Consider the following 25,471-nt stretch of genomic DNA (forward strand, 5'->3'; position numbering starts at 1 on the left):
TTTCCCCTTATTGTTTTTGTGTTGATTTGACAAAGCTTATATCAACTCTATCTGGTAAAGGTTTGTACACGTTTTTTTTATCCCACAACCAATCTCGGATGAAGCTGAAATTTGGCACAATTATTTCTTATACCTGACAAAACAAGAATCAATTGTTAAAAAATTAACCAATCAGTTAATTAACTATTGGTAATTAACTATTTTGTTTGGCATAGAAGAAGGGAAAGAAATTGTACTTGACAGATGTGGTGGTATTGAATTAGTCTCCTTGACTCGAAACGACCTGGAATCGAACTCATGGGTTCTTGTCTCCCCAAGTCTCCTCAAGCAAACACAGCAACCACTGTACCAGAGAAGTGCTTATGAAAATAGGTTTTATAGTTATCAATTGTTAGTTTCTAACTTGAAAGCATATATTAAAGGGGATCAATTGAACTTATAACACCACTTCAATCAAGTACAATTTCTTTCCCTTGTTCGAGACACCATACAAAATATTTAATTGCTAATAGTTAATACTCATTGTTTTTTTATTTTATTGATTCTTGTTTTGTCAGGTAAAAGAAATGCGTGCAAAATTTCAGCTTAATCCGAGATAGCGTGTAAAAGAAATAACGTGTACAACTATTTTTACAAGACAGACGGACAGACGGACAGAGTGAGTTGATATCATCTTTGTAAAAAGGTTCATATTGAGATATGATGAAAGTAGGGGTGGTTGGGAGTGGAAACTGGTTAAGCCTTTCTCGAAAAAAAAAAAACATGCACACAAAATCAAAACTTGTTGTTTAATCTATACACAAGATGTTAAAATAAAACGTATTTGATTCGTTATTGTCTTTGTTTGACAGCTTCCAGGATTACCCAGTACATGGACAGTTCAATTGATCCATGTGAAGACTTCTATCACTTCTCCTGTAAAGGATGGATAGACCAAAATGTCCTGCCCAGAGATAGGACATCCATGACCATAACTGACGTCCTCCAGGACAACGCACTGCTCAAACTCAAAAGTAACCCTAAGTAACAACCATCTAGACACGTGACTTTAGTTGCGTACATTTTCTCTGTTTCGGACATTTTTGAAAACATAATTGTAAAAACTTTAGATTGAGGGTTGAAATGTAAAAACAAATAGAACAACAGTTGATCTCACAAGTAAATATAATGTTGTTGTTTTTTTGGAAGAATTTACAAGTACTAAGATTACACTACAAATTCTAAAGAATGTAACATCTACCTTAAAATATCTCTAATACATTAAGAATATCCTCTATAATTACACTACTATAAAATACTAGGCTGTTTTTCGGGATAATTAGTGGCACAGGCTTATGTCAGGCTTTAAATTTAAAAGAAAAAAATATATTTTTTCAAAATGAAGTCTGGGATTGGATTCGTAAATGTCTTTGTTAGTTTGTAATGTCATTTAGAATTGATTTAAAAGATAATTATTATTACAATAGAGGTATTCAACTCGTACCTTCGTGGAAACTTCTGGGAATAACCTGGACACGGATCTCGAAAATGATTCTAACGATTTTTTAAAATTTAACATTTGTTACTAAGAGATAAATAATGGCTCATTAAAATGTGTATAGAAGGCATTGTCATTTTTTTCTTTTTTTTTTTTTGTTGCTTATTTTACATTATTTTCTTAAGTATCTTGATTCGGTTTTATTTCAAAATATATTTCTCATCAATCGATCACAAAATTCTAAATTTCCGGAAAATCTTGCCTCTCTTGGAAACCCTATATTCCTCTCAGCAGAAAGAGATAGACCCATTTGCACTCCTAACCTATAAGATACGCCACTGCATGTCTTGTTCTATATTACAACAACAATTAGTATTATATAGGGATACATTACCTACCTTTTTTTTTACCATTTTTATGTGTAAAAAAATAAAATATTACTGCCGAAAATTATATAGCTGACAGAACATTAACCTAGAAGATTATGTGTTGTTTTCTATTTCAGGGCTTTTAGAAGCAGACGACATGCCACCAGAGCGAGGCTACATTATAAAAGCAAAAGATTTCTACGCCTCATGCGTGAATCACGGTAATAGAGACCAGTCTTGTTTGTACAATTTTTTTTTTTATGTTTCAAAAGTGCAAGAAAACATCTAGTTACACATTTTTTGTAGAGAAAAAAAAAACAAAACAATTTTGACTTACTTCAATATGATATTACACAGTATACACTAATTGATAGTCTGTTGGAGATAAATAATAAATATTAGTCACAGTAATTTACTCATTGTTAGCATTTCGATTTTTTGGTTTCGGTTTACGCTCTTTAACTTTAAGGACTTAAATACAGTGTCATAGAAAAAGAAGAGAAAGAGATATGCAGTATTTGGGAAGATAAAAGAGAACCTAAAGAAAAACGTACATAAAATATATAGAGGAAGAGTGTGAGAGATTTAAAAAACTGAATGAAACTCTATAATGACCAAGTTGCTTAACTAAAAGATCACTGTTTATTTCCAGGGTAGCAGTTGATCTTCGTATGAACTCTCCTTCAACAGCCAAATTCTATGTAGTTTTCCATTTATGTGTAGATATGTTTATGATGACGCCACTGTTGTAGAGTGAACTAGTAATAATTCCGCCATAATGATATTATTTTGTGCTACAAAGTTTTTGATTCCGCAGAGGTAAAAAAATGTGCATAATAATGATCCAATACCTTTGAAAATACATAGCTTATCAATACTCCTTGTATTATGTACACCAGTGGTTTCCCTTTCACCGGAACACTTGGAGAAGTTAGTGGAACACTTGGATTCTTTTAAAGATTGAATATATTGGTATTATTCATATTTTAAAAAATCCATATAATATATATATATATAATATATGGTATTGTGTCCTTGAAGAGCATAACTTCTTGATGTCAGGCACGATATGGCTAAGCTGAGTTCTAATATCTGGCGAGGTGTCAAGACAATTTCTAGACTTCGACTTTGTTGCAAAATAAAAAAATCCTGCTCCCCACAAATAGGTAACAGGAAACTAAATTGAAATAACGAAGGCTTGTGTTGAAATAACATAGTTCTACCATTATAAAGTTGACCAAAAGTCATTTTAATGGTTGATCTTTTTCTGGTATCTTCGTTTAAAATTAGAGTCAGAATCTAGTAATGTTATAGAATTTGTTTTGTTAAAACGAATCTTTTGTATTTCCTACATTTATTTAGAGATTAATTTACGTGCAGACCAAATAGATGAGTATTCCAGTAGTTCGTGGAACAACTAGTCAGGCCTCGCGGAACACTAAGGATTTCGCGGAACACAGTTTGGAAAACACTGATGTACACTTACTTACTTAGACTTAGGTCCTCCCGCGCCGTTCGGCGCATTGGGCGGCATGCTGTCTCCATAATGATCTGTCACTGGCAATGTCTGAAGCCTCCTCCCACCTGGTGTCCACTGTTCTGAGGTCCTCCATGAAGGTGTGTCGCCAGGTAATACGAGGACGTCCCTGTTTGCGCTTTCCTCGTTTTGGCTTCCATGTTATCGCAACTCTTGGTGTGCGTAATTCATTTTGACGTAGAACATGTCCCGCAAACCTCACGCGACGCTCAGTCACAACCTCACTAAGTGTTCGACTCCCAGTTCGGCATAGGATTTCCATGTTTGAGATCCGGTCTGTGTAACTGACTCCCAAAATCCGTCTCAGCCATCTCTGTTGAGCCACATTTAGTCTTTTCTCAATTTTGACAGATGACTTCCACGTCTCACATGCATATGTAGCAGTTGGAATGACGATTGTGTTGAGATGGTGTATTTTTGTCTCGAGTCCAATGGCTTGGCTAGTCCAAATAGGCTGCAGCCTTTGGAAAATGCTCCCTGCCTTTCCTATTCGGCATGCTACATCATGGTAAGCATCTCCATCATTTGCTATGATGCTGCCAAGGTACGTGAACTTGTCCAGCTCTTCAATATTTGACTCGCCAAGTCTGACGGGGACACCCTTTGCCTTATATCACACTCGCATAATTTTAGTCTTATCCAAGTTTATGCGGAGGCCAATTTTGGGTGCCTCTCTGTCTAGGCTCTCCGTCATTTCTTGAATGCATTTATTTGTAGCCCCGAGTAGTGCAACATCATCAGCAAAGTCCAAGTCCGTCAATCGGAGTTGTTCATGCCATGGAATACCAAAGGCAGTCTGGTTCATTGCTCTCCTCATTATGTAGTCGATGGCTAGGAGGAAAAGGAAGGGAGATAAGATGCACCCCTGTCTCACACCTGTCTCGATTGTAAAAAACTCTGTTGTTCCCTCATCTGTTTTAATGCAGCAACTAGACTGACTGTAAAGGTGTCGTAGGATCTGGACGAATTTTTCTGGGATACCGTATTCTCTAACTATTTTCCATAGATACACTAAATACACCAAAATCGCTAGCTATTTATAGATATCATTCATAGATGGAAATCTCCATTAATGAAAAGTAAACTCTGTTTTAGTCATGACATTATAGTATATTCATTGAAAACTTATCTTCTGCCAGTGCATGATACACGTGGTTACAAGCCATTGGTTGACTTGATACTAAAAGATTTCGGGGGATGGTCTCTGGCAGACGATCACTGGAACGAATCCGCATTTGATGCAGAGGCCATGGTAGCACGAGCCAGCAGCCATTTTGTCAGTACCGTCTGCACTTTCTCTGTCACTGTGGATTTTAGAGACGACAAAGTCAGGGTTTTAAAGGTTAGATAACAATTAGTGAAATAGACTGACAATAATCACATTATCTATTTCAGTACCTTATGTTGCAAAAAAAAAAAAAAGCCGCTATTGTTTTATCTTACCTTATAAGTTACAGCATGTGTTTCAGTGTATTATTTTACTACATCTACGAATCTGTAAGTAGAATCCAGTTCTAATCCATGAAAGTCACAATACAAAAAATAACGTTGCATCGATATAGCAGACATTCGATACCATGCAAGATACAGCTGTCGATACCAAGTGTATCGTAATGTGTGCATATCGTAAATCTTTTATTATTTCTTCCTAAAAAGATCGTTCGAAGTGCTGGCTCTAGAGCAGCATGCCCATTGGTCAGGACTGCTTTGGGCTAAACGCTGCTGTCAGTATTTTTCCTCATATAGACAATGGCAAGCTGAAATTACACGTTATGGCATGGGAGAGAGAGGGAGGGCAAAACGGCAAATACTAAACATTAAAAAAAATTCAACTTTACCCTATTGATAAGACTAAACAAAACACATCGAATTTTACTTTGTAAAAAGTTTTTTTTAATGCTATTTGAAATACTTTTTAGTAACAAATGTATTTGTTTTTTTAGGATTTTGTCTGGATTAAAAGAATTATTATTATTATTATTATAAAAGAACGAGTAGTCATTCTCTGGCGCTGCCAAGGGTCGAGTTTTGTTAAAGTGAAACAAAATTCATCGTAGTCCCTTTATCAGTTTCCACCGAGGAATTTTCTGGTGTATTATTATTATGTTAGAAATGAACGAGTAGTCATTCTCTGGCGCTGCCAGGGTCGAGTTTCGCTAAAGAGAAACAAAATTCATCGTAGTCCCTTTAACAGTTCCCACTGAGGAATTTTCTGGTGATGTGGCAGGTCTGCAGCAGTACCGCCCTCTGACAGGCAACGAAGATGTTCCTAGGAATGTTAAGGGCCTTGAAGGTGTCTGTGAGGTCAGTTGTTATTATCCCCTCGGTTGATATAACAATGGGGTATATTGTTATTTTGGACAATTTCCATAGACGCTTAATCTCCAAGCCTATTATTATTATTATTATTATTATTATCTTTATTAGGTCTATCCATGAGGAAATTTTTGTCTTACAATTTGTGCATTAAAGATACATTCTAACTATAGAAACAAACACTAGTTTCACTCAAACGTTGCGTGTGGAAAGTGAAATAAAGATGCCTTTAAATTTCTGACTTTGAAATGAGTTGTGCAAGAAGGCCGTATGGTCTACATACTATGTGTTAGAACGCAGTAATAGCCTTGGTCAATCTCTCTTTGTTTTATGATTCAGTAGGAAACTAATTAGTAAGCCTTTTGTGTCATTGTAAGTCTGTCAATTGTTCTGATGGGAATTAAAATAAGCAAATACAAAAATCCTTTAAAAACAAAAAAACAAAGCTTATTTACGGGGAAAAATTCCTTACAACTGTATCTCTCAATAGTCTAGAAGTTATTTCCGTAATTCGATATCAAACAAAATAATTAATTGACTAATTGGTTAACTCTTTAATTTATTCATGTTTTGTTAGGTACAATAAACTGCATAAAGTACCAGCTTGATTCAATAATAGGTGTGAGCGAAATAGCGTTAACAATTATCTAAGGGGACTAAACCCTACAGATTTAGCCATATATGTGAATACTGAAAGATTAATTTCTCTTCTTGGTATCAAACGTGTACACACTTTTTACCAGACAGACAGAGTGAGTTGGTATAAGGATTGTAACAAAAAAAAGCTGTAATTTATACATTAATCTACTTTATTACTTTTGTTTAAAGGACAATCCAAATAGAGAACAAAAGCATTAAGCAGCTCAGCACTAAAATCACTTTTGGTTTTTATGGGATCTCAATCCATAGCACAATAGCCAAAAAGTAGATACATCATTTCACAGCACTCAAAGGCGATGTGAACGATTTTCTTAAATAAAAATTAAACCTTTTAATAACGTTAGTTTCGTGATTTCATGTTATCAGTTAGACCAGCCTACTTTTATTCTGGGAGAGAGACTCGAGTCTTTGAACATCTCAAGAAGGAATTATTACAGACAAATTATGGCCGAAATGGCCGCCATGTTCGGTGTGAAAAACGAAACCGTTACAGCTGAACTTATAGACAATGTGATGGATTTTGAAAAGAATCTCTCAATGGTAAGTCGGTTGTCAGTAAAATATTGCATTTAATAAAATACCATTGTTGCTGTTGCATTTTTAGTTGGCATGAACATGTATTTATGCTGTTTGGTAAATAATAAGTTTACCACATTGAGTTTTAAAAAGTCATTCTTTTATATACAACAAAATCCCTGAATAAAGATAAATATTTGTGTTTGTATAGGTAATTATTTGCTTGCTTTTTTTGTTTAACCAGATCTCTGCAATACAGCCTTATGGTATTAACAATCCATTCACTATAAGTCAGATGCAGCAAAGGTACTTATCATCTGTAAGTCATTCAAAATTAGTGTTAGTAAGATCTGGGCGCCAAAACGTCTAAATATTTTACTTTCTAGTGAGATTAACTTTCTTGCTAATTTTTCTTTTTTTTTTTAAGGATGCGCGATAATAAATATGATAATATATCACAAATCAAAACTTTTGAATATAAATTCTTGATAGTACTTTTTTAAATGTTTTATGTTTGTATTTTAGTTTAAATTTTTTTTTAAATATTCAGGCTTTTGACTGGAAGAAGTTTTTTGTAACAGTGACGTCCTACCCAGAGATTGGTATACAGAATCTAACAGACAGTGAAATTATTTTCAGAGGACCCAACGCTTATTTTCTAGCTCTTAAAACATTGCTACTACAAACTTCAAAAAGGTAATTTGAACAAGCATTGATTCAATTCCTCCTCCTTCTTGCGTCACATAAGGTCCTATATAATTGGCTTGAAAGACGAGCAGTTATAGTGGAGTCATTTCTTTGTTGGAAATGAATGAAAGACGAAACTTAGTGCTGGTTTGTCATAGGCATTCTTTAGCCGAGTTGACAGATGGAATAAATTCCTGGTTTGTTAGGCGCATCAACGTGAACTCAAATGCACTAGCTAGTGTCTAATGTGTGTAACCTGAACTATTGTAATTGTAGCGGCTAATGTATTTGAGTTATTGCAAACTTGTATTCTAGACGTAAATCTAGAAATCTAAAACAAAAAGAGTTAAGTTTCCATTTCAGACCATGCGGTCTTTAGGGCAAATAATGTTAAGGTCATCTGTTTCTTTGACCAATGGTTAACAAGCAGGGTGTCATGTGGCCTGCACAACGACCAACCGTCTTTACTTTCCCCAAATAAAATCAGGTACTTGTTAGAGTTGGGTGGACTCAGGGGCGCCCTAAAAATCCCGAAATTGAAAATCCCAGTCTTCACCGAGATTCGAACCTGGTTCGGAAGCCAAGCGCTTAACCACTCAGCCACTACGACGTAAATCTAGTGACACAATATCCAAGTGTTGTGGTTTACGGTGTATATTCCGTTAACACAAACCCACATTAGAAAACTGAATAATTTAATAACACAAACGTGACTCGACAAATTTAGACCAACACCTCTTTGCACGTCACAGGTCTGTAGTCTGTACGACTTGGCAACGAGCTATTGGTCTAACTCAGGGGTCTCAAACTCATTTCAGCATGTGGGCCACAGTGGAAAGTAACAACCATTCAGAGGGCCGCACCACAAAAAGAGAATGTTTTTTCATTAAATTTTACGAACACTACTGTCACTGCAGTTAAATGCTAAAATAAAGTTTTTATAATTATTAATTACATTTAGTGTAGTTTATTACATGCACAGGCAATTTAGTTTACTAAAATAAGTTGACGTTGTCTCTGTCACTAATTAAAAAGCAGAAACTGTAGTTCCCCCCACCCCAAAAAAAAAAAACAAAAAAAAAACCTATAATTTCTAGGCCTACTTCAGATGGCTCGTCAATCATGTTTCTGTCCACTCAGCTGAACGCGTTTGGCAGAGACCAGACCATCGACGTTAGGCCTGAAGTCGCGTGTAGTGGCAAGCCGCAAGGTTGCTCTCAGATGCAGATGCTATCTTGATCGTAATACTGTTTTGTTGATCTTCATTCTGGAGAAAAACTGTTCGCAAACGTACGTACCCCCAAATATCGCAAGAATTCTAGCAGCTGCGCAAAATAAGTTTGGAAATTTCTCTCTGGGAAGAAACTGGTAGAAATCTGGAACACCAACATCAGCGTATTTTTGCTTCAGAACAGTGTCACACTGCAGGTCCAGTAGTTCCATCTGGACTTCCTCTGGAACGTTTTTCACTTCAACTGCGAACGGAGTGGCAACAAGGAAAAACTGTGGTTCGAGAGCAGTGAATTGATGAAAGCGGTGTTCAAAATCTTCCAGTAGTCTGGAGAGGATGTCTACGTAGTCTTTCAGGCGCTGTGGTTCAACCGTTATGCTCTGTAGAAAAGAGAATGAGCCAGGTTTCCATCTGCCAGCTGAGTGGCCCACAACGTCAGCATGCATCTGAATGAATCAAACATCACGGTAATCAGCTGCTTTGTGCCCTGTAGTTGTGAATTGATTGCATTGAGATGTTGCGTGATGTCAGTATAAAAAGAAAGATCCGACAAAACATTGGGTCCCTGAGCTGAGGTATGTCTCCGTCTTTCATTGCCATGAACAATGCTATTTCCCGTCTCAGTTCAAAAAATCTCTGCAGCACTTTTCCACGACTCAACCATCTGACTTCCGTATTATAAAGCAACTCACCGTATTCCGTTTTTAAATCAGCTAGAAATGACACAAACTGTCTGTGGTTGAGACTCGTGCACGTATGAAGTTCACCGTCTTCACGACAACATCCATCACGTTCTTCATTTGTAGAATTTTGCCACAGAGTGCTTCTTGGTGCAGAATGCTAAAGGTCCCGCCAAGCTCACTAGCGGATCCAGAACTTTGAAGTGGGGGGGGGGGGGCGATTTTTTTTCAAACCCTAACCCTAACGCCCAGTAAACCCTAACCCTATGCATAAACGTGCGTACACACACACACACACACATATACATACATATATATATATATATATATATATGTTTATATATATATATTGTTATAAACCTGGTGGTGGCACAGATGGAGGTAGTGGTGTGAGTGTAGTCAGCCGACGCAAATCGCCCCAGGCCAACGCTAGACGAGCGGTCAACCGTGACGAGTTACGATGGTCAGCCGAGTCGAGTGTCAACACGGCAGTTCGGGAAGGATCGACGGCGGTTCGTGAACAGAGCTCAGGAGCGTCACGAGAGTTGTAGTCATCTGACCACCTGGAAACGTCGAGCGGCGTTCTGTCCGGTTCGAGAAGGCCAGTAGGGACCCTATATAAGAGCGGAGGTATCGCAGTCAAGACGGTCGAGAAAAGGGGCTCATTACAGCAAGGTTCACGGCAGGGGTTCAGAGCCCGGTTCACTACAGTCCGGTCGACTATAGCACAGTTCAGCGGTGTGGTTCTGTACGGAGCATTACGACGGTTCAGTGCGGAGTACTGTCAAGTACAGTTGAGACGGCTGGCGTCTTGATCTTGGTCTGCGATCGAGTCCGACACAACGAGCCTAGTGTGTGAAGTCAGTCCTGAACTGTTGAACCCAGCGCAAGCCCGGAACGAGACGGAGAGGCCAGTGCAAGAGTTGATACGGCGGAACGGTGTTATCGAAGAGATATTTGTACAGTCTTGTGTTACGTGCTGCCAATTGTACAGTATTGGCTGTTATTTATTCAACCATTAAAGGGTTACGTTACTTTGGAGCCCTGAGTTGTCAAGTTCTTTAAGTTGGTGGTGTATGGTGCAGTTCGCAGAGAGCCTGGATAGTGAGATTCGTAACAATATATATATTAGAATTATAAAAAAAGCAGCATTTCTCAACCTTCAGCGAAAAACAAAACAACAGGGGCAGCGCTATAAGGTTCTCTTGTGTGGGTTCTTGCTTTTTTCATTGCAGAAACGCATTCTCCTGACAAGTATAGCTCTTATTTATCAATGGATTTCGGGGCGAAGCCCCAACACCAAAAGCGTTTTCTTTCATTCTTCACTGCAGAAACGCATTCTCCTGACAAGTACAGCTCTTTATTCATCAATGGATTTCGGGGCGAAGCCCCGACGCCAAAAGCGTTTTCTTGCTTTTTTCACTGCAGAAACGCATTCTCCTGACAAGTACAGCTCTTTATTCATCAATGGATTTCGGGGCGAAGCCCCGACGCCAAAAGCGTTTTCTTCTTTTTTCACTGCAGAAACGCATTCTCCTGACAAGTACAGCTCTTTATTCATCAATGGATTTCGGGGCGAAGCCCCGACGCCAAAAGCGTTTTCTTGCATTCTTCACTGCAGAAACGCATTCTCCTGACAAGTACAGCTCTTTATTCATCAATGGATTTCGGGGCGAAGCCCCGACGCCAAAAGCGTTTTCTTCTTTTTTCACTGCAGAAACGTATTCTCCTGACATCTACAGCTCATTATTCATCAATGGAGTTCGAAGCTCATTATTCATACTATTAAAAAAGGACCTTTGAATAATGTTGTACTTGAAAATTATTTTAATATGAATTTATAGGCCCTTAATACATTGCAAATAAAACCGATTTGTTCCTTGAAAAGATACCCCACATATTTAGATTTTTACTTTGGGGATCGCCGCCGAAAAAAAAATAATTCAATAAATATTATTCAATATGATAGAGTTATAAATTGTGAATTATAGTCCCAAAATCAATAACAAGTCTACACAATATAGATATTACATTGATTCTATTAGCAAGCTGTCATTTCTACAAATTAATTGGACCGTCCCCCCACTCGAAAGTGTATGGGGGGGGGGGGGCGGGATTGATACCATCGCCCCCTCCCGACCCCACCAATCGGCCAACATACTAGAGGGGGGGGGGGCGAAATAATCTAAAAATAGGTTGAAATATAAATAATTTGTATTTATTTTTAACATAAGTAATAAATTCGTACACAAATTGTGTGAATTCTATAATAAAATTCGCTCCCCCCCCCCTCCGGGGGGGGAGTCGGCCGAGTGGGGGGGGGGGGCGATCGCCCCTACCGCCCCCCCCCTGGATCCGCCAGTGGCCAAGCTGAGCTGATACCGTTTCTCTACCATTAATCCAACAACACCAACCTTCTCTGAATACATTGCTGGTGCACCTTCCGTAGCCACTGAAACAAGTTTTTTCCCACGGTACCCCACTCCTGTCAATACAAGCTTCCAGTTCTTGAAACACGTCGCGTCCAGTCGTCGTTCCTTTCATGGGTAGTAAGTCCAATAGCTCTTCAACAATGTTCAAGTTTTCGTCGACCCAACGAATGCATACGGCACAGTATGCGGTGTCTGTTACACCAGTAGATTCGTTCAGTGCAATGGAATATGCTACAAAGTCTTTTGCAGCGGCAATCAGTTGCTGTTGAACATTTGTAGCTGACTCGGTGATCCTGCTTGCAACTGTGTTCGCAGACAAACTTATGCCTTCGAAGAGTTTCTTTTTCTCGGGGCAGATAATTTCACACGCCTGTAGCATACACTCTTTTACAAACTGGCCTTCAGTAAATGGTCGTGATGCCATCTCGCTAACAACAAAGCTTGTCTTCACAGAATCTTCGCTTGCAGTGGGCGGACACCTCATTTACTGATTTGTGCAGTTGTAAATCATTTCACGTCTTATATGTGGTCATTGTAAATTTTATCTAATTTTTTTTAAATTCGCGGACGTGGCCGCGGGTCACACAGAATTGTTTCGCGGGCCACATGTGGCCCGCGGGCCACCTGTTTGAGACCCCTGGTCTAACTCTAAACTGCCCACATGTTGTGACGTTGCAGATCAGTGTTGAGGCCTTCTATAACTCCTAGTCACTTTTGATTTAAACTTTGATTTACATTTTTTACAATTATTTTCCTCCTCAGAACTTTGGCTGATTTTATTGTATGGAGGGTTATTTTAGCATACAAGCTAATTATAGACTACAACAATCTAGATCCTGACGTATGTATGATATTTATTTCGTTTAAAAAAGTCAGCATTTACTTACACAAAAAAGTCTACCTGAAATACTGTATAACTATAAACATTCTTATTTTATCTTACTTCAAAAAAGAAGATGATTACGTCCTACGCGTCATGCATTCAGTCATGCATATTAACCAATGACTTAAATTCTTCCAAGTCACTGGTTTTCCTGGCTAGCTCAGGCAACACATTCCATGCTCTAATAGCACTAGGGATAATTGATTACAACGATACAGATTGTGTACTTCAAAGTTAACATTTTTATGTTTTAACTTATTATAGAGTTTACGTAATTGACTGTTATCTGGTTATAGGAGAAACATTTTTATAAATTGCGACTCAAAAATATTTTTAAAAAAGATATTATAAATTGAAGAGAACGATAAAAAATGAGATAAATCGAGATAATTGTTTAAATAAGAAGTGTTTTTATAAAACTTATATCCACTTACTCTGTCTGTCTGGTAAAAGTGTGTACACGTTATTTGTCCCACACCCATTTTCGGATCAAGCTGAAACTTTGCAGAATTATTCAATGACATAGACAAGACACGAATCAATTTTAAAAAATGCAATCATCTGCACAATTGATTACTGGTAACTCATTATTTTTTAGAGCAACAAGCGAAAGTAATATTTTAGTGTTTACATATATGACTAAATTTGTTGGGTTTAGTCCCCTTAAATAATTGTTAATGCTATTTATCCCTCACGCATTCTCCGATCAAGTTGATACTTTAAACAATTATTTATTGTACCTAACAAAACATGAATCAATAAGCAAAAATACTACATTAATCAATTATTTTTTTGGCAATAAATTATTTTGTTTGATATCGAATAAGGGAAATAGCTTGCACATTATTGGTAAATATGGTTTTAAGAACGGAGTTCTTCCCCTTTACATAAGCTTTGTTTATTTTTTAAAAAGATTTTTTAATATTTTGCTATTTTTATAATTTGATACGCAGACAGACGTGTTGAGAGACCAATGTCAGGTTGGTGGACAAAAAAGAAAAAAAAAAGGAAAATAGAGAGAGTGGGAATTCCAAAATGACATCTTATTTTTCAGTTGGCAAAAACATGTTAACACGGAAATTGTGTGACATTATTTAAATAATATTCAACTTGCAGAGATATAAGTACGTCCCTTGGTTACCAGACAATGAGATGGTATGCTTGGAGACGATGGCCTTCTATAACAACATGAAATATGCTACCAACAGCCTGTATGCCATCAATGCACTAGATGTTGAGGATAAAATATTGGTAACTTTTTTAGCATTAGAATAGAAACATTTTATACCTTCAGTGCATTAACTTTATTAAATTTTTCAGATACCTTAAAATTATTCATTATTTTTTCCTCAAATGTTTATTCATTATACGATGACAAACGCAGGCGATGAAAAGAAAATCTAAATCGACCACCTGCGGACAATGGTTATGCTTGCCCTGGATGTGGCAAAATATGTAGGTCACAGCTGGGGCTGCGCAGCCACGGGAAATACTGTATTCCTCACTAATCTTCGGACTTGAAGACAAGCCTTATAATAATAATAATAATACGACGACATGATAACTACTAGGAGTTAATTTGAAGTTCTAGTTAGTAATCTCGCAATGAATGATTTATGAAGACCATTTAGGCTATTGTTATGGAGTGTGTGAATTGGTTATTAAATGGTTTACTTGTTTCGGATGTCCCTTCATAGTTGAAGATAATTTACTTCCTAGTCCGAACCTCCTGCAGGACGATGGGGGATGGTATCGGGCAGGGTATGAATCCGGGACCATTGAGAAGTCCGAACAGCCCAGCACGCATAACACACGACCAGGTATCCAAGGTGGTGGTGAGTAGAAGTTAGCGATTGGTTGGTGACTATGCAGGATGAATGATGCATTGTCGTAAGCTGACTTGGGTACTCCACCAGACGACTCCAGAATACCAGAGTGAAAAGTCTTGTTTTTGTAGTGAGTTAGATTTTGTTTAAAATACCATTTGATATTATTTGTAAGGTCTAATGAATTTATTTCATCTCAAGTTGAAGTTGTCAATATTGTCATAAAAGTAATATTTAGTATTGTTCCCTAACAAGTTAGGTTATTTCAAGTTTCACAAGTTAAAATATAATACGCCTACAGCGGCTTAGTTGTCTCCCAGCAGTTTGGTGCTACAAGTCAACGGCCATCAACAACATACATATAAAGAGAATGCTAGAGGGAAAGACTGTTAAAAGAATGAGATGGGGGGGGGGGGTAAGGGGAAAGCATTAAGTAACTTTATCTCTCAATACTCTAACATGTTTATAATCAGGTATCTGACTTGATCCATCGAATACAAGCAACATTCAATGCGACTGTAAACCAAGCAAGCTGGCTAAATGATTACGAACGACAATTCATGAAAGAAAAGGTATAATTTGCAAATGAGTTTGTTCCCTGTAGGAATCTTTCTTTTAAAAAAAATAGAGAATAAAGTAAAAACCATCTATTCGAAAAATGATTATCGCATATGTTACCGGTAAGGTGAAAAATACAACATTCAAGAGATTTTGTACATTTTTGGTATCTATATATTTACAATCTCGGTTATGAAAATTGTGTTCTATTAGTGCACGCAGTATGTAAGAATATAAGCCTAGTACTATTAGTAGATTAATTCAAAGACTGCTTTATTGATCTTAATTGGAAATGTGTTATGATGATATCGAATCTGTTCAATTATTAATAACATTCCACACATATAAAGCAAGGACACAACACACAAAGAAAGTGTTTCAACACGCAGACATCTTGATCTTTGAAGAAGTAGAAGCTGAAGGCGTGTACCTGACCAGACGCAAAGCATTTTGTGTGCCGAGTGAGTAAAGTAAAAATTGTGGATTCGTTTCCATCTTCAATATGGTGAAAACATGGCAAAAACTAGTTAAGGCGTCTCGTGAGTTATTAATCTATATGCATGAAAAAAGCAGCATCACGTCAAGCCTTTGCGCGATCAGAGATAATAGAGTACTCTCCCTTCCCGAAGTCTCATCATTTCTTATCATTTATTTTTTCTATTGACCAGAATGGGAACATGAACATTAGCCTATTTTATTGGGAACGTATGTACAACGCAACTGTACTGGAGGAATACTATTATAACGTAAGTTTATACTCTTTTTTAAAATTAAAAATCAATGGCTTTAAAAGCATGCAGTAATATCCTTCATTTAGAACACACTGGCCGGGAGGGAAAAGCTTGATTTCTGAACCGAAAGGTCACGGTAGACATTATACAGGACTTTGAACTTAGACATTTTTTTGTACAAGTTCTAAACAAAAGTCTTTTGGATACTGGACATTAGTTGGGGAAAGTAAAGGCCACGTGACTCTCGTTAGCTATCAGATATTACATTGTTACATTGTACCAACTTTGGTCTTTTGTTTTCTTTAAATTCTACCCAAGTGGACTGGCGATACAGTGTTAGTGTCACCGGATCTGAATCTAGAACCACAACAACGAAGCACCACCAGCGTCACACTCACAGATCAAGCACATACCACTGATGTTTAAATTGAGACATTTTCACTCCGTCAGGAAATAAGTTTATACACAACAATGTTTCACAGGGTGCTCACGGTGTTAGCGTTGTTATTAAAAGTCATTTAAAAACCTGAATGTACTCTTCATCTCCATTTTATTGTACACGTGTAGTGTTCTCTACTAGTTCTCTTAATGACCTTCTTTGCAGTTTCAGTCACGATGATCAAACAAGAAAAACTTTTTAAACTCTTTCTCTCCTAAGTGACGCTGCCAACGTTATATTTGACTCCCATTAAACTAAATTGACTTTTGGATTTATAAACTTTGTGTTATTTAAAAAAAAGCATGCATTCTCCTTTAATTCAATACCTAATATAACACTTTCTGATGACAAAAAAACTATTCAAGTTTAATCATAACAGGAGAGTGAAATACAAATGAGCAAAACGAATTATACTATTGGAACGAGAAAAATAATTCCGGAGAGAAAGAGTTTAAAAAAAAACAAAGCTTATTTTAAACGTAGTTGTAGGCCTATCAATTAGTTTAGATCTTAGACTAACTGTAGGCCTAATAAATCTGTGCGATTACAAATATTTCTACCAATTGTTTTTGTTTAGCACAATTTCATGTTTTTAGCTTTCTCAATACACTATGATCCTATCACTTGTGTGGACTAGCTGGAAAGGGGTGGAAAAAGAAAGAATGGGATTTATGGGTGATCGCTTTTTAAATGCATTTCTAAAAAAAAAAGGTGAATGACCTGAATTCGAACTAGAGGGTTAAAGTCCCCTCAGCCTTTTCAAGCTAGCACACTAACCCCTATGCCAGTGAAAATAGAAGATTTTATAGTTATCTATTGTTAGTTTCAAACTTTTCTCTCTACAAAGTATATGGGGAACTAATTCAACTTATACCACCGTATCAGTTAAGAACAATTTCTTTCCCTTGTTCGAGATACCAAACAGAGATTTCCGATTATTGCCAGCTACTACGCGTCAGCCTAGTGTACTATTAAGGTAATTCTCCAAAGGTTGTTACCTTAACCTTTTCAATATCCGATCAATGCTGTTACAATTTACATTTTTCTGTATCATTTCTCCACAGATGTCATTCAACCGAGAAACATTTTTAGAAAATGTGGCTCTGTTAAACAAGGAAAGTTTCTACGTCATGCTAAGACAACTCCGACTTGTCAATCGTAATGTGTAGGTAGAACTAACAGAACATAGCGATATAGCAACATAGTAACATAGTTGGATAAGATTTGAATTATAGACATCTAGATGTGACTATTTCAATTATTAAATGAAGGATTAAGTTTTATGAAACTATTATACGAGGGATTTGTATGTGAAGTATTTCTGTACAAAATGTCTCTCAAAGCTTATTGGTTGCATGCTGATATTGTCTTGTCATGTGTTTACAGTTGGAACCTATTACCCATTCAAAGCAACGCTTTCTACAACGAGTTTAGAAACAGTATGGGTAAGATGTTCATGTGATATTCTTCTTCTTCTTGAAACTGTCAGGTAGAGTTGAGCCTTCGGCTCTTAGAACTCTAGGCCAGCAAAAGTGAACAAGAGCTCCCTCTCACTGGCCTGAATGAGAACAGTGTACACTGTTCTGTCTGACGGGTGGGTCAGACTCGTGGCAAGAGGCCACGTACACTAAGACCCCCGCCATTTTCCTTTTCTATACCAGGCTAACCGTGCGGGACACGCCATTTATGTAACGGCCCCTTGAGGAACAGGGCCTGGATTGTGACCAGGTTGTGGGAGCTTTTTTACAACTCCGCGCAGTGCAATGAGGATGCTCTCGCACCCCCTTAGGCACCCCCACGGGAGTCTTGCTTTTCTACCCTTTAGCCTAATCGTTTCCTCTTACGATCGTTTCCACCCGGGCGCCACTATGAGGCAGGGTAGCATGCCCGGGTCATGTGATATAAACAACTATTCTGTCCACTCCAAGAAATGTCTTGAAAAGATTTTGCTTTAAAACTATGAGTAAAACTAAACTGAAACTCTCTGTATACATAAAGTGTCACCATCAATTGAAACTGAATTAAAGACACTTTGATTTACCTTTTAGACTCACATTCTTGTTCTCAAGTTCTACTTGTTATGTTGCAGATTTACCAGAAGGATATCTACAACCAAGTATCTTTGACAGTAACTTTCCAGAGTAGGTTGTCATATCTTGTTGCATATTAATGTAAAGCTATTAGAATGTGCTTGTTAATTAGGTCTAATTTACATATTGCTATTCCATCTACAGTGCCATCAATTATGGAAGTGTAGGAAATATAATAGGACACGAGATTACTCACGGATTTGATTCTAATGGTAAACGAAGAGTTATTAAAGAGTTACTTTTTTCTCGTAAAGCAATTAGAAAATGAAAAAGTAAACCTAGCAGATTCGGTAAAAATGTATTCAATCTGCAGAACTTTAGTTTACAGGTCAAATGTATCAAATGGACTATTTAACTTTTTTTTTTTCAAATACGAGATACAATGAGTGAACTACATCAATTCTTTACACTTTGGGGAAACATGGTGGCGGAGTGATACGGGCTTGGCTTTCGAACTAGTCTATATGTTTTGAGTCCGAATCGCTGTTAAGACTTGAATTTTTGATTTTTTTTTAGAGATCTTCGAATCCTTGCAGCTCAAATAGGTGCCTGGAATTGTTTAGAGTCAGTAAAAAAACAACTTGAATTGTCTTAAGTGCCTGATAACTAATTATTGCACACCATAGTAACTAAAAGTCGGTGTCCCCAATTACCACATCGGGAATGCGGGAAATGTGTTTATGGATACGCAATTTTAGGTATTGGGTTGTTGTTCAAGTGATTAAATAATTTATTGAACAATAGAGATTTGTTTAAACAAAAGTGTTTTTGAATTCACTTAGGTATAAATTATGACAAAGACGGCGCAGGATTTACATGGAATCAATCATTTACTGACGTGTTCAACAACAGAACCAGATGTTTCGTTGATCAGTACAACAGTTTCATTGTAAAGGGAGTTAATAAATCAGTTAGTGTCAATAAATGTTTCAAAACTGCAACTTTACGTTGCCAGTGTACTTATCTACCTGTCTGTCAGTCTGTCCGTCTGTCTGCCTTTCTTTCTGCCAGTCTGTCCGTCTGTCTGCCTTTCTTTCTGCCAGTCAGTCCGTCTGTCTGCCTTTCTTTCTGCCAGTCTAGTCTGTCCGTCTGTCTGCCTTTCTTTCTGCCAGTCTAGTCTGTCCGTCTGTCTGCCTTTCTTTCTGCCAGTCTGTCCGTCTGTCTGCCTTTCTTTCTGCCAGTCTAGTCTGTCCGTCTGTCTGCCTTTCTTTCTGCTAGTCTAGTCTGTCCGTCTGTCTGCCTTTCTTTCTGCCAGTCTAGTCTGTCCGTCTGTCTGCCTTTCTTTCTGCCAGTCTAGTCTGTCCGTCTGTTTGCATTTCTACCTGTCTGTAAGGTTGTCTATCTACATGTCTATGTATCTGCCTATCTACCTGTCTATGTATCTGCCTATCTACCTGTCTATGTATCTGCCTATCTACCTGTCAAAGTATCTGCCTATCTACCTGTCTATGTATCTGCCTATCTACCTGTCTATGTTTCTGCCTATCTACCTGTCTATGTATCTGCCTATCTACCTGTCTATGTATCTGCCTATCTACCTGTCTATGTATCTGCCTATCTACCTGTCAAAGTATCTGCCTATCTACGTATCTGCATATCTACCTGTCTATGTATCTGCCTATCTACCTGTCTATGTATCTGCCTATCTACCTGTCAAAGTATCTGCCTGCCTGGGAGCTGTGGTGAGCTAATGCAAGACGTTTCTATGTAACAGGAAATAAGAACGTCGTTATACTGCTGTTCAACTTTTAAAAAAATGATCTCATACAAAGTAAAATCATAATCTGCTGGTGACATAGTCTGAAGTAAATATATCTTCTGGACATTTAAATAATAGTCTTAAGTAAATATATCTTCTGGACATTTAAATAATAGTCTGAAGTAAATATATCTTCTGGACATTTAAATAATAGTCTTAAGTAAATATATCTTCTGGACATTTAAATAATAGTCTTAAGTAAATATATCTTCTGGACATTTAAATAATAGTCTTAAGTAAATATATCTTCTGGACATTTAAATAATAGTCTTAAGTAAATATATCTTCTGGACATTTAAATAATAGTCTTAAGTAAATATATCTTCTGGACATTTAAATAATAGTCTTAAGTAAATATATCTTCTGGACATTTAAATAATAGTCTTAAGTAAATATATCTTCTGGACATTTAAATAATAGTTTTAAGTAAATATATCTTCTGGACATTTAAATAATTGTCTTAAGTAAATATATCTTCTGGACATTAAAATAATAGTCTTAAGTAAATATATGTTCTGGACATTTCAATAATTTAAAATCATAAACATTACTACCATAACTCTTTATATTGACCAGTAATGTTAAAAAGCACTGGCATATACAAAAGTAGTTTAAAGACACGCTATGCAATAATCAATGATTGTATTATAATTAAGTGATAAGTATTTTGGGGGTCTGTATAACGAAATGTACCAATGAAACTATAGTGCATTTTTTTTCCTTTTTTTTTTTTTTTTTTTTTTTTTTTTTGCCTTCACAGATAAATGGTTTAAACACACTTCTAGAAAATACGGCAGACAGCGTCGGATTAAAACTCAGTTTTAAAGTAAGCTTACTTTAGATACCTCCCCTCCTCGCCCCCCCCCTCTCTCTCTCTCTCTCTCTCTCTCTCTGTTGTCAATAGATGTGTGTAGGATATAGATATATATACTTCATAGCTTATTAACATTAACATTGTCTGCGTTCTTCAACGAAGCAACCGACGAATTCCAACTTTTTAGAAGTTTCAATAATTTGCGTTATTTTTTCTGTCTGCGTTGTATGTTTTCTTTTGTGTGCGTGATGAGGATAGGAATATTCCATTGAAGAATACACTTTCTTGTTTACTGCTTTTGAGAAGGTGGAGGAAGAAAAGTCAGTTATTAAGAGAAAAAAACTGCATTTTTAAATGTTTGTTTTGATTGTACAATCCTCAGGCTTATGAAGAACTAGAAATGGAAGATTCCTCGCAAAAGAAAATTCTACCGGGCATTAATTATACTGATCATCAATTATTTTTTATCAGCTACGCTCAGGTAAAGAGAGAAACTATGAAAACTCATATAATAATCAATGGAAGAAACTTGATTTTATTATTAATTCTTTAAAGTAAAAATGAACATTAGCAAATTCTATTAATTACCAAAGAATGGGATTCGACTGCTCAATATACTTAGTTAAAATTGAAACGGACATGGGAAGGGGAACTTGCATATAGAATAATTAATTTATTATGTACCTCGCTGTGGTAAAAGAAGTTAATAATTTATGTATTTATTTATATTTAAAATCCAACATGACACATTTTTCTTCAAAGATAATTTTTTATTATTAAATGTAAAAAAAAACCAAAGAAATGATAATCGATTTTCGCCGGGACAAGAAGGAAAATGATATTGTTTCTGTAGCTGGAGAGACTATTGAAATTGTGCAAACCTTTAAATACCTTGGTACTATCCTAGACAATAAACTAAATTTTACTGCAAATACTGATTATATCAGCAAAAAAGGGCAGCAAAGATTACGACTACTAAGAAAACTGTCCTCGTTTAATGTTAGCGAAAAGGCCTTGGCTATGTTTTATCACGCTCACATCTGCAATATTTTCAGTTTCAATATCACTGCCTGGTATGGCAATCTGAGCATTCAAAATAAAAATTAACTTAATAGAATCCTAAATGCTGCTGGCAAAATCATTGGCAAAAAACAAACCCCATTTGGGCAGTTGTTTGAGACAAACATCTATAAAAAAGCTAACAAGATCCTCGAAATAAAGAATCACCCTTTGTGTCAGGATTTTGTGATTTTACCATCACAAAAGAGATACAAGACACCGATAGCAAAGACAAACAGACACAAACACTCTTTTGTTCCCCTGGCAATCAAATCATTAAATAAGAACAATCTGGTATAAACTTTGTCACATGTAAATTATGAGTGAGTATGGTGTGAATGTACACTTTGGTTTCTTATAGTTATAATGTTTTTTGTTTGGTGTAATGCACAAATTGTAAGACAAATTTCCTTACGGATAATAAAGATTATTATTATTATTATTATTATTATTATTATTATAAACTCCCTATAATAGTTTTATAGGGACACCTGTTTCCAAAGTTTAAGCCTTACTCTTTAAATAAGGATCCCCCCCCCCATTATTTGTATCTGATATCAAAATGTTTTAATATAGATGAAATATTTTGGTATAGGTTTATTTTGATTCAAACATTTCTCCCCATGAGACAGTCCACATTGTAGCGCCCCTATTTCAATTACTTACATTTTATCAGTCCTTTTTGTTTTGTGTCCACCCACATATTCACACGTTTTGGTGGTATAAGAAAAATAAAGGAATTTAATCTACAACAGTGTTTCCCAGTATAAGAAAAATAAAGGAATATAATCTACAACAGTGTTTCCCAGTATAAGAAAAATAAAGGAATATAATCTACAACATTGTTTCCCAGTATAAGAAAAATAAAGGAATATCACAATATAATCTACAACAGTGTTTCCCAGTATAAGAAAAATAAAGGAATATAATCTACAACATTGTTTCCCAGTATAAGAAAAATAAAGGAATATAATCTACAACATTGTTTCCCAGTATAAGAAAAATAAAGGAATATAATCTACAACAGTGTTTCCCAGTATAAGAAAAATAAAGGAATATAATCTACAACAGTGTTTCCCAAACTTTGTCATTAACGGAATACTTCGCACATTCTGAGTATTTAGCGGAATACTTTATTTTTTTTATAGAGATTAATTATTCCAGTAGGTCGTGGAACACCTATTCAGGTCTCGTAGAACAATAGGGTTCCCAGTTTGGGAAACACTGGTCTACAATGATGTTTTCTGGTCAGTCATCTGTTCTAGATCTAGACTCTAAGGGTAAGTCCTTAGCCGCACGTTATACACACAATATTGGATATGGCTCCTTCTGTCTCTGAAGACGATCGATGCGCCTAGGCGTGACCTCCGTGCCCAGGCGAGTCACTGACTTTGGTTTCGTCTTGAGACGGGGCAGAATCTGAAGTGACTGATCAAGCCAGTTCTGGAGCGGCAGAGTTTGCCGCAGTTCGTGCATGTAGGCTATATGCATCTGTCCTAGGGCTAGCTGACAGGGCACTTTATACACACACAATATTACAAAGCTTATATCAACTCAATCTGTCTCCCTGTCTGTCTGGTACAAAATTTGAACACGTTTGTTTTCGGATCAAGTTGAAACTTTGACCGATAATTCATAAATCAAAATATTAATCAATTATTTAATTCAATTCAATCCCATAGTGATAACTAATTAATTATGTTTGATAAAAAAGGAAATGGATCTTACAATATTTAGATATGGGGATTTAAATGTGGTGTTCTCCCCTTAGATAAGTTTTTTTTTTAGTATTACTTACTTTTTTTTTAAATTTCTGATCATATAGCGACGTTGTACATTAATAAAATCCGATGAACTGAGTCGTCAACTGGATAGTTCCTACAGTCCAGACCAATACAGGTGCGTGTTTTTTTTTTGTTTGTTTTGTTTTGTGTGTCTTGTTTTTTTCCATGTATTATTTCTTCTAGGAAAAAACAATGTACAACGTAGAAATAAAAAGGGGAGGAGGAGGAAGACTAATGCTAACTAGATTATAGCCTACTGACCTTTGTCAGTCTTCCATATTGATAATAAAAACAGTGATAAGATCGTAGTAAGGACCAGTAAGGTTTATTACAGACTATAGTAGTAGTCATTGTATGCATTATATCCACTATGTTCATTTAGTGACAGTTTATTAAAACATTTTAATTTATTGTTTTTTTTTGGTAAAGGAATAAGTGTATTATATACAATAATTTACTCAACTATTTGTTTCTAATACCGTTTCTTATACATCTAAACAGAGTACTGGGACCACTACAAAATTCTGTTGACTTTGCCAGAGCTTTTGGTTGTACGGCTGGTGCTTTTATGAATCCAGTGAACAAATGTGTTCTGTTTTAACCAATCGTGTATGGACATCGTGTAGAATAAGTCATAAGTCCTGAACATCGTGTAGAATAAGTCATAAGTCCTGAACATCGTGTAGAATAAGTCATAAGTCCTGAACATCGTGTAGAATAAGTCATAAGTCCTGAACATCGTGTAGAATAAGTCATAAGTCCTGAACATCGTGTAGAATAAGTCATAAGTCCTACCATGTCCTACCTATGTAAATAGGAAGACGAATTCTGTGTTCACTCATCCATGAGCTATGAATATAACTGTTGTGAGAGAAGACTGAACGAGTAGGAAAGATAAAGATGTTGACAAGTGTGTAGTTTAAAACAAATACATGAATATGTCAGCTTTGTTTTTTGTTTTGTTTTGTTCTCTCTTTTACCGAATGTCGTTCAAAGAATGTAAACGTAGAGATCACGTGATTCTCAAAATGTAAACGAAGAGATCACCTGATTCTCCAATGTGTGATCTGAGAAGTTCATTTGACGGACTGCACTTGAACATCATCGACATCTATAGCAACGTTTGGACTAAAAACTTCAGAGAAGACAAAAATAGCCGACATTAAAAAAAAACAAAAAAAAACGAATACACATTTGACTAGAGTGATACTTTTAGTCATATCACTAAAGCTTTCATGACAGAAGACTTAAAAGTAAGGTAGCAGTTACAGGCCTACATAAAACACTGAACCATAATCTTCAAATACAAAAGCTAATAAAATACTCAGAAAGACACAAAGATAAAGGCACATTCCTCGTTCCTTATGCTAGGACAAATTTATAGGCCTACAAATGCCCCTTCTTCCCTAGTGCTATTAAAGCATGGAATGGGTTGCCTAAGCCAGCCAGGAAAACCAATGACTTAGCAGAATTTAAGTCATAGGTTAACATGCATGACTAGATGCATGACGTGTAGGGCGTGATCATCTTTTTTTTTTTTTTAGTAACGTCTGTATTTTATAAGATAAGATAAGATAAAAGAACTTTCGAATCTGGTCAACAAGGAAATAATCATAACATATAA

At 36.4% G+C, this 25,471-nt stretch overlaps 1 protein-coding gene across 3 annotated transcripts in view; it reads left to right on the forward strand.

Annotated features, from left to right (window-relative positions):
- The window catches only part of LOC106060346 (neprilysin-1-like), a 33,595-nt gene extending 8,799 nt beyond the window's left edge, over window positions 1-24,796 (forward strand). Inside the window, exons 4-22 of one of the 3 annotated variants that reach the window (XM_056019174.1) lie at window positions 852-1,013; window positions 1,983-2,066; window positions 4,522-4,724; window positions 6,725-6,898; window positions 7,119-7,193; window positions 7,425-7,570; window positions 12,667-12,745; window positions 13,904-14,038; window positions 15,087-15,185; window positions 15,840-15,917; window positions 17,406-17,506; window positions 17,728-17,786; window positions 18,431-18,482; window positions 18,576-18,643; window positions 19,214-19,341; window positions 20,951-21,016; window positions 21,387-21,485; window positions 23,889-23,962; window positions 24,349-24,796. In XM_056019174.1, the coding sequence (XP_055875149.1) occupies window positions 852-1,013; window positions 1,983-2,066; window positions 4,522-4,724; window positions 6,725-6,898; window positions 7,119-7,193; window positions 7,425-7,570; window positions 12,667-12,745; window positions 13,904-14,038; window positions 15,087-15,185; window positions 15,840-15,917; window positions 17,406-17,506; window positions 17,728-17,786; window positions 18,431-18,482; window positions 18,576-18,643; window positions 19,214-19,341; window positions 20,951-21,016; window positions 21,387-21,485; window positions 23,889-23,962; window positions 24,349-24,448 (1,982 nt within the window). In that variant the 3' untranslated portion in view covers window positions 24,449-24,796. The remainder of the gene's footprint in view (window positions 1-851; window positions 1,014-1,982; window positions 2,067-4,521; window positions 4,725-6,724; window positions 6,899-7,118; window positions 7,194-7,424; window positions 7,571-12,666; window positions 12,746-13,903; window positions 14,039-15,086; window positions 15,186-15,839; window positions 15,918-17,405; window positions 17,507-17,727; window positions 17,787-18,430; window positions 18,483-18,575; window positions 18,644-19,213; window positions 19,342-20,950; window positions 21,017-21,386; window positions 21,486-23,888; window positions 23,963-24,348) is intronic. The other 2 variants (XM_056019176.1, XM_056019175.1) reach the window with 2 other exon arrangements.
- The last annotated feature ends 675 nt before the right edge of the window (window positions 24,797-25,471 follow it).

The sequence above is a fragment of the Biomphalaria glabrata genome, chromosome 2 (genome assembly GCF_947242115.1).
Source record: "Biomphalaria glabrata chromosome 2, xgBioGlab47.1, whole genome shotgun sequence".
Classification (NCBI taxonomy): Eukaryota; Metazoa; Mollusca; class Gastropoda; family Planorbidae; genus Biomphalaria; species Biomphalaria glabrata.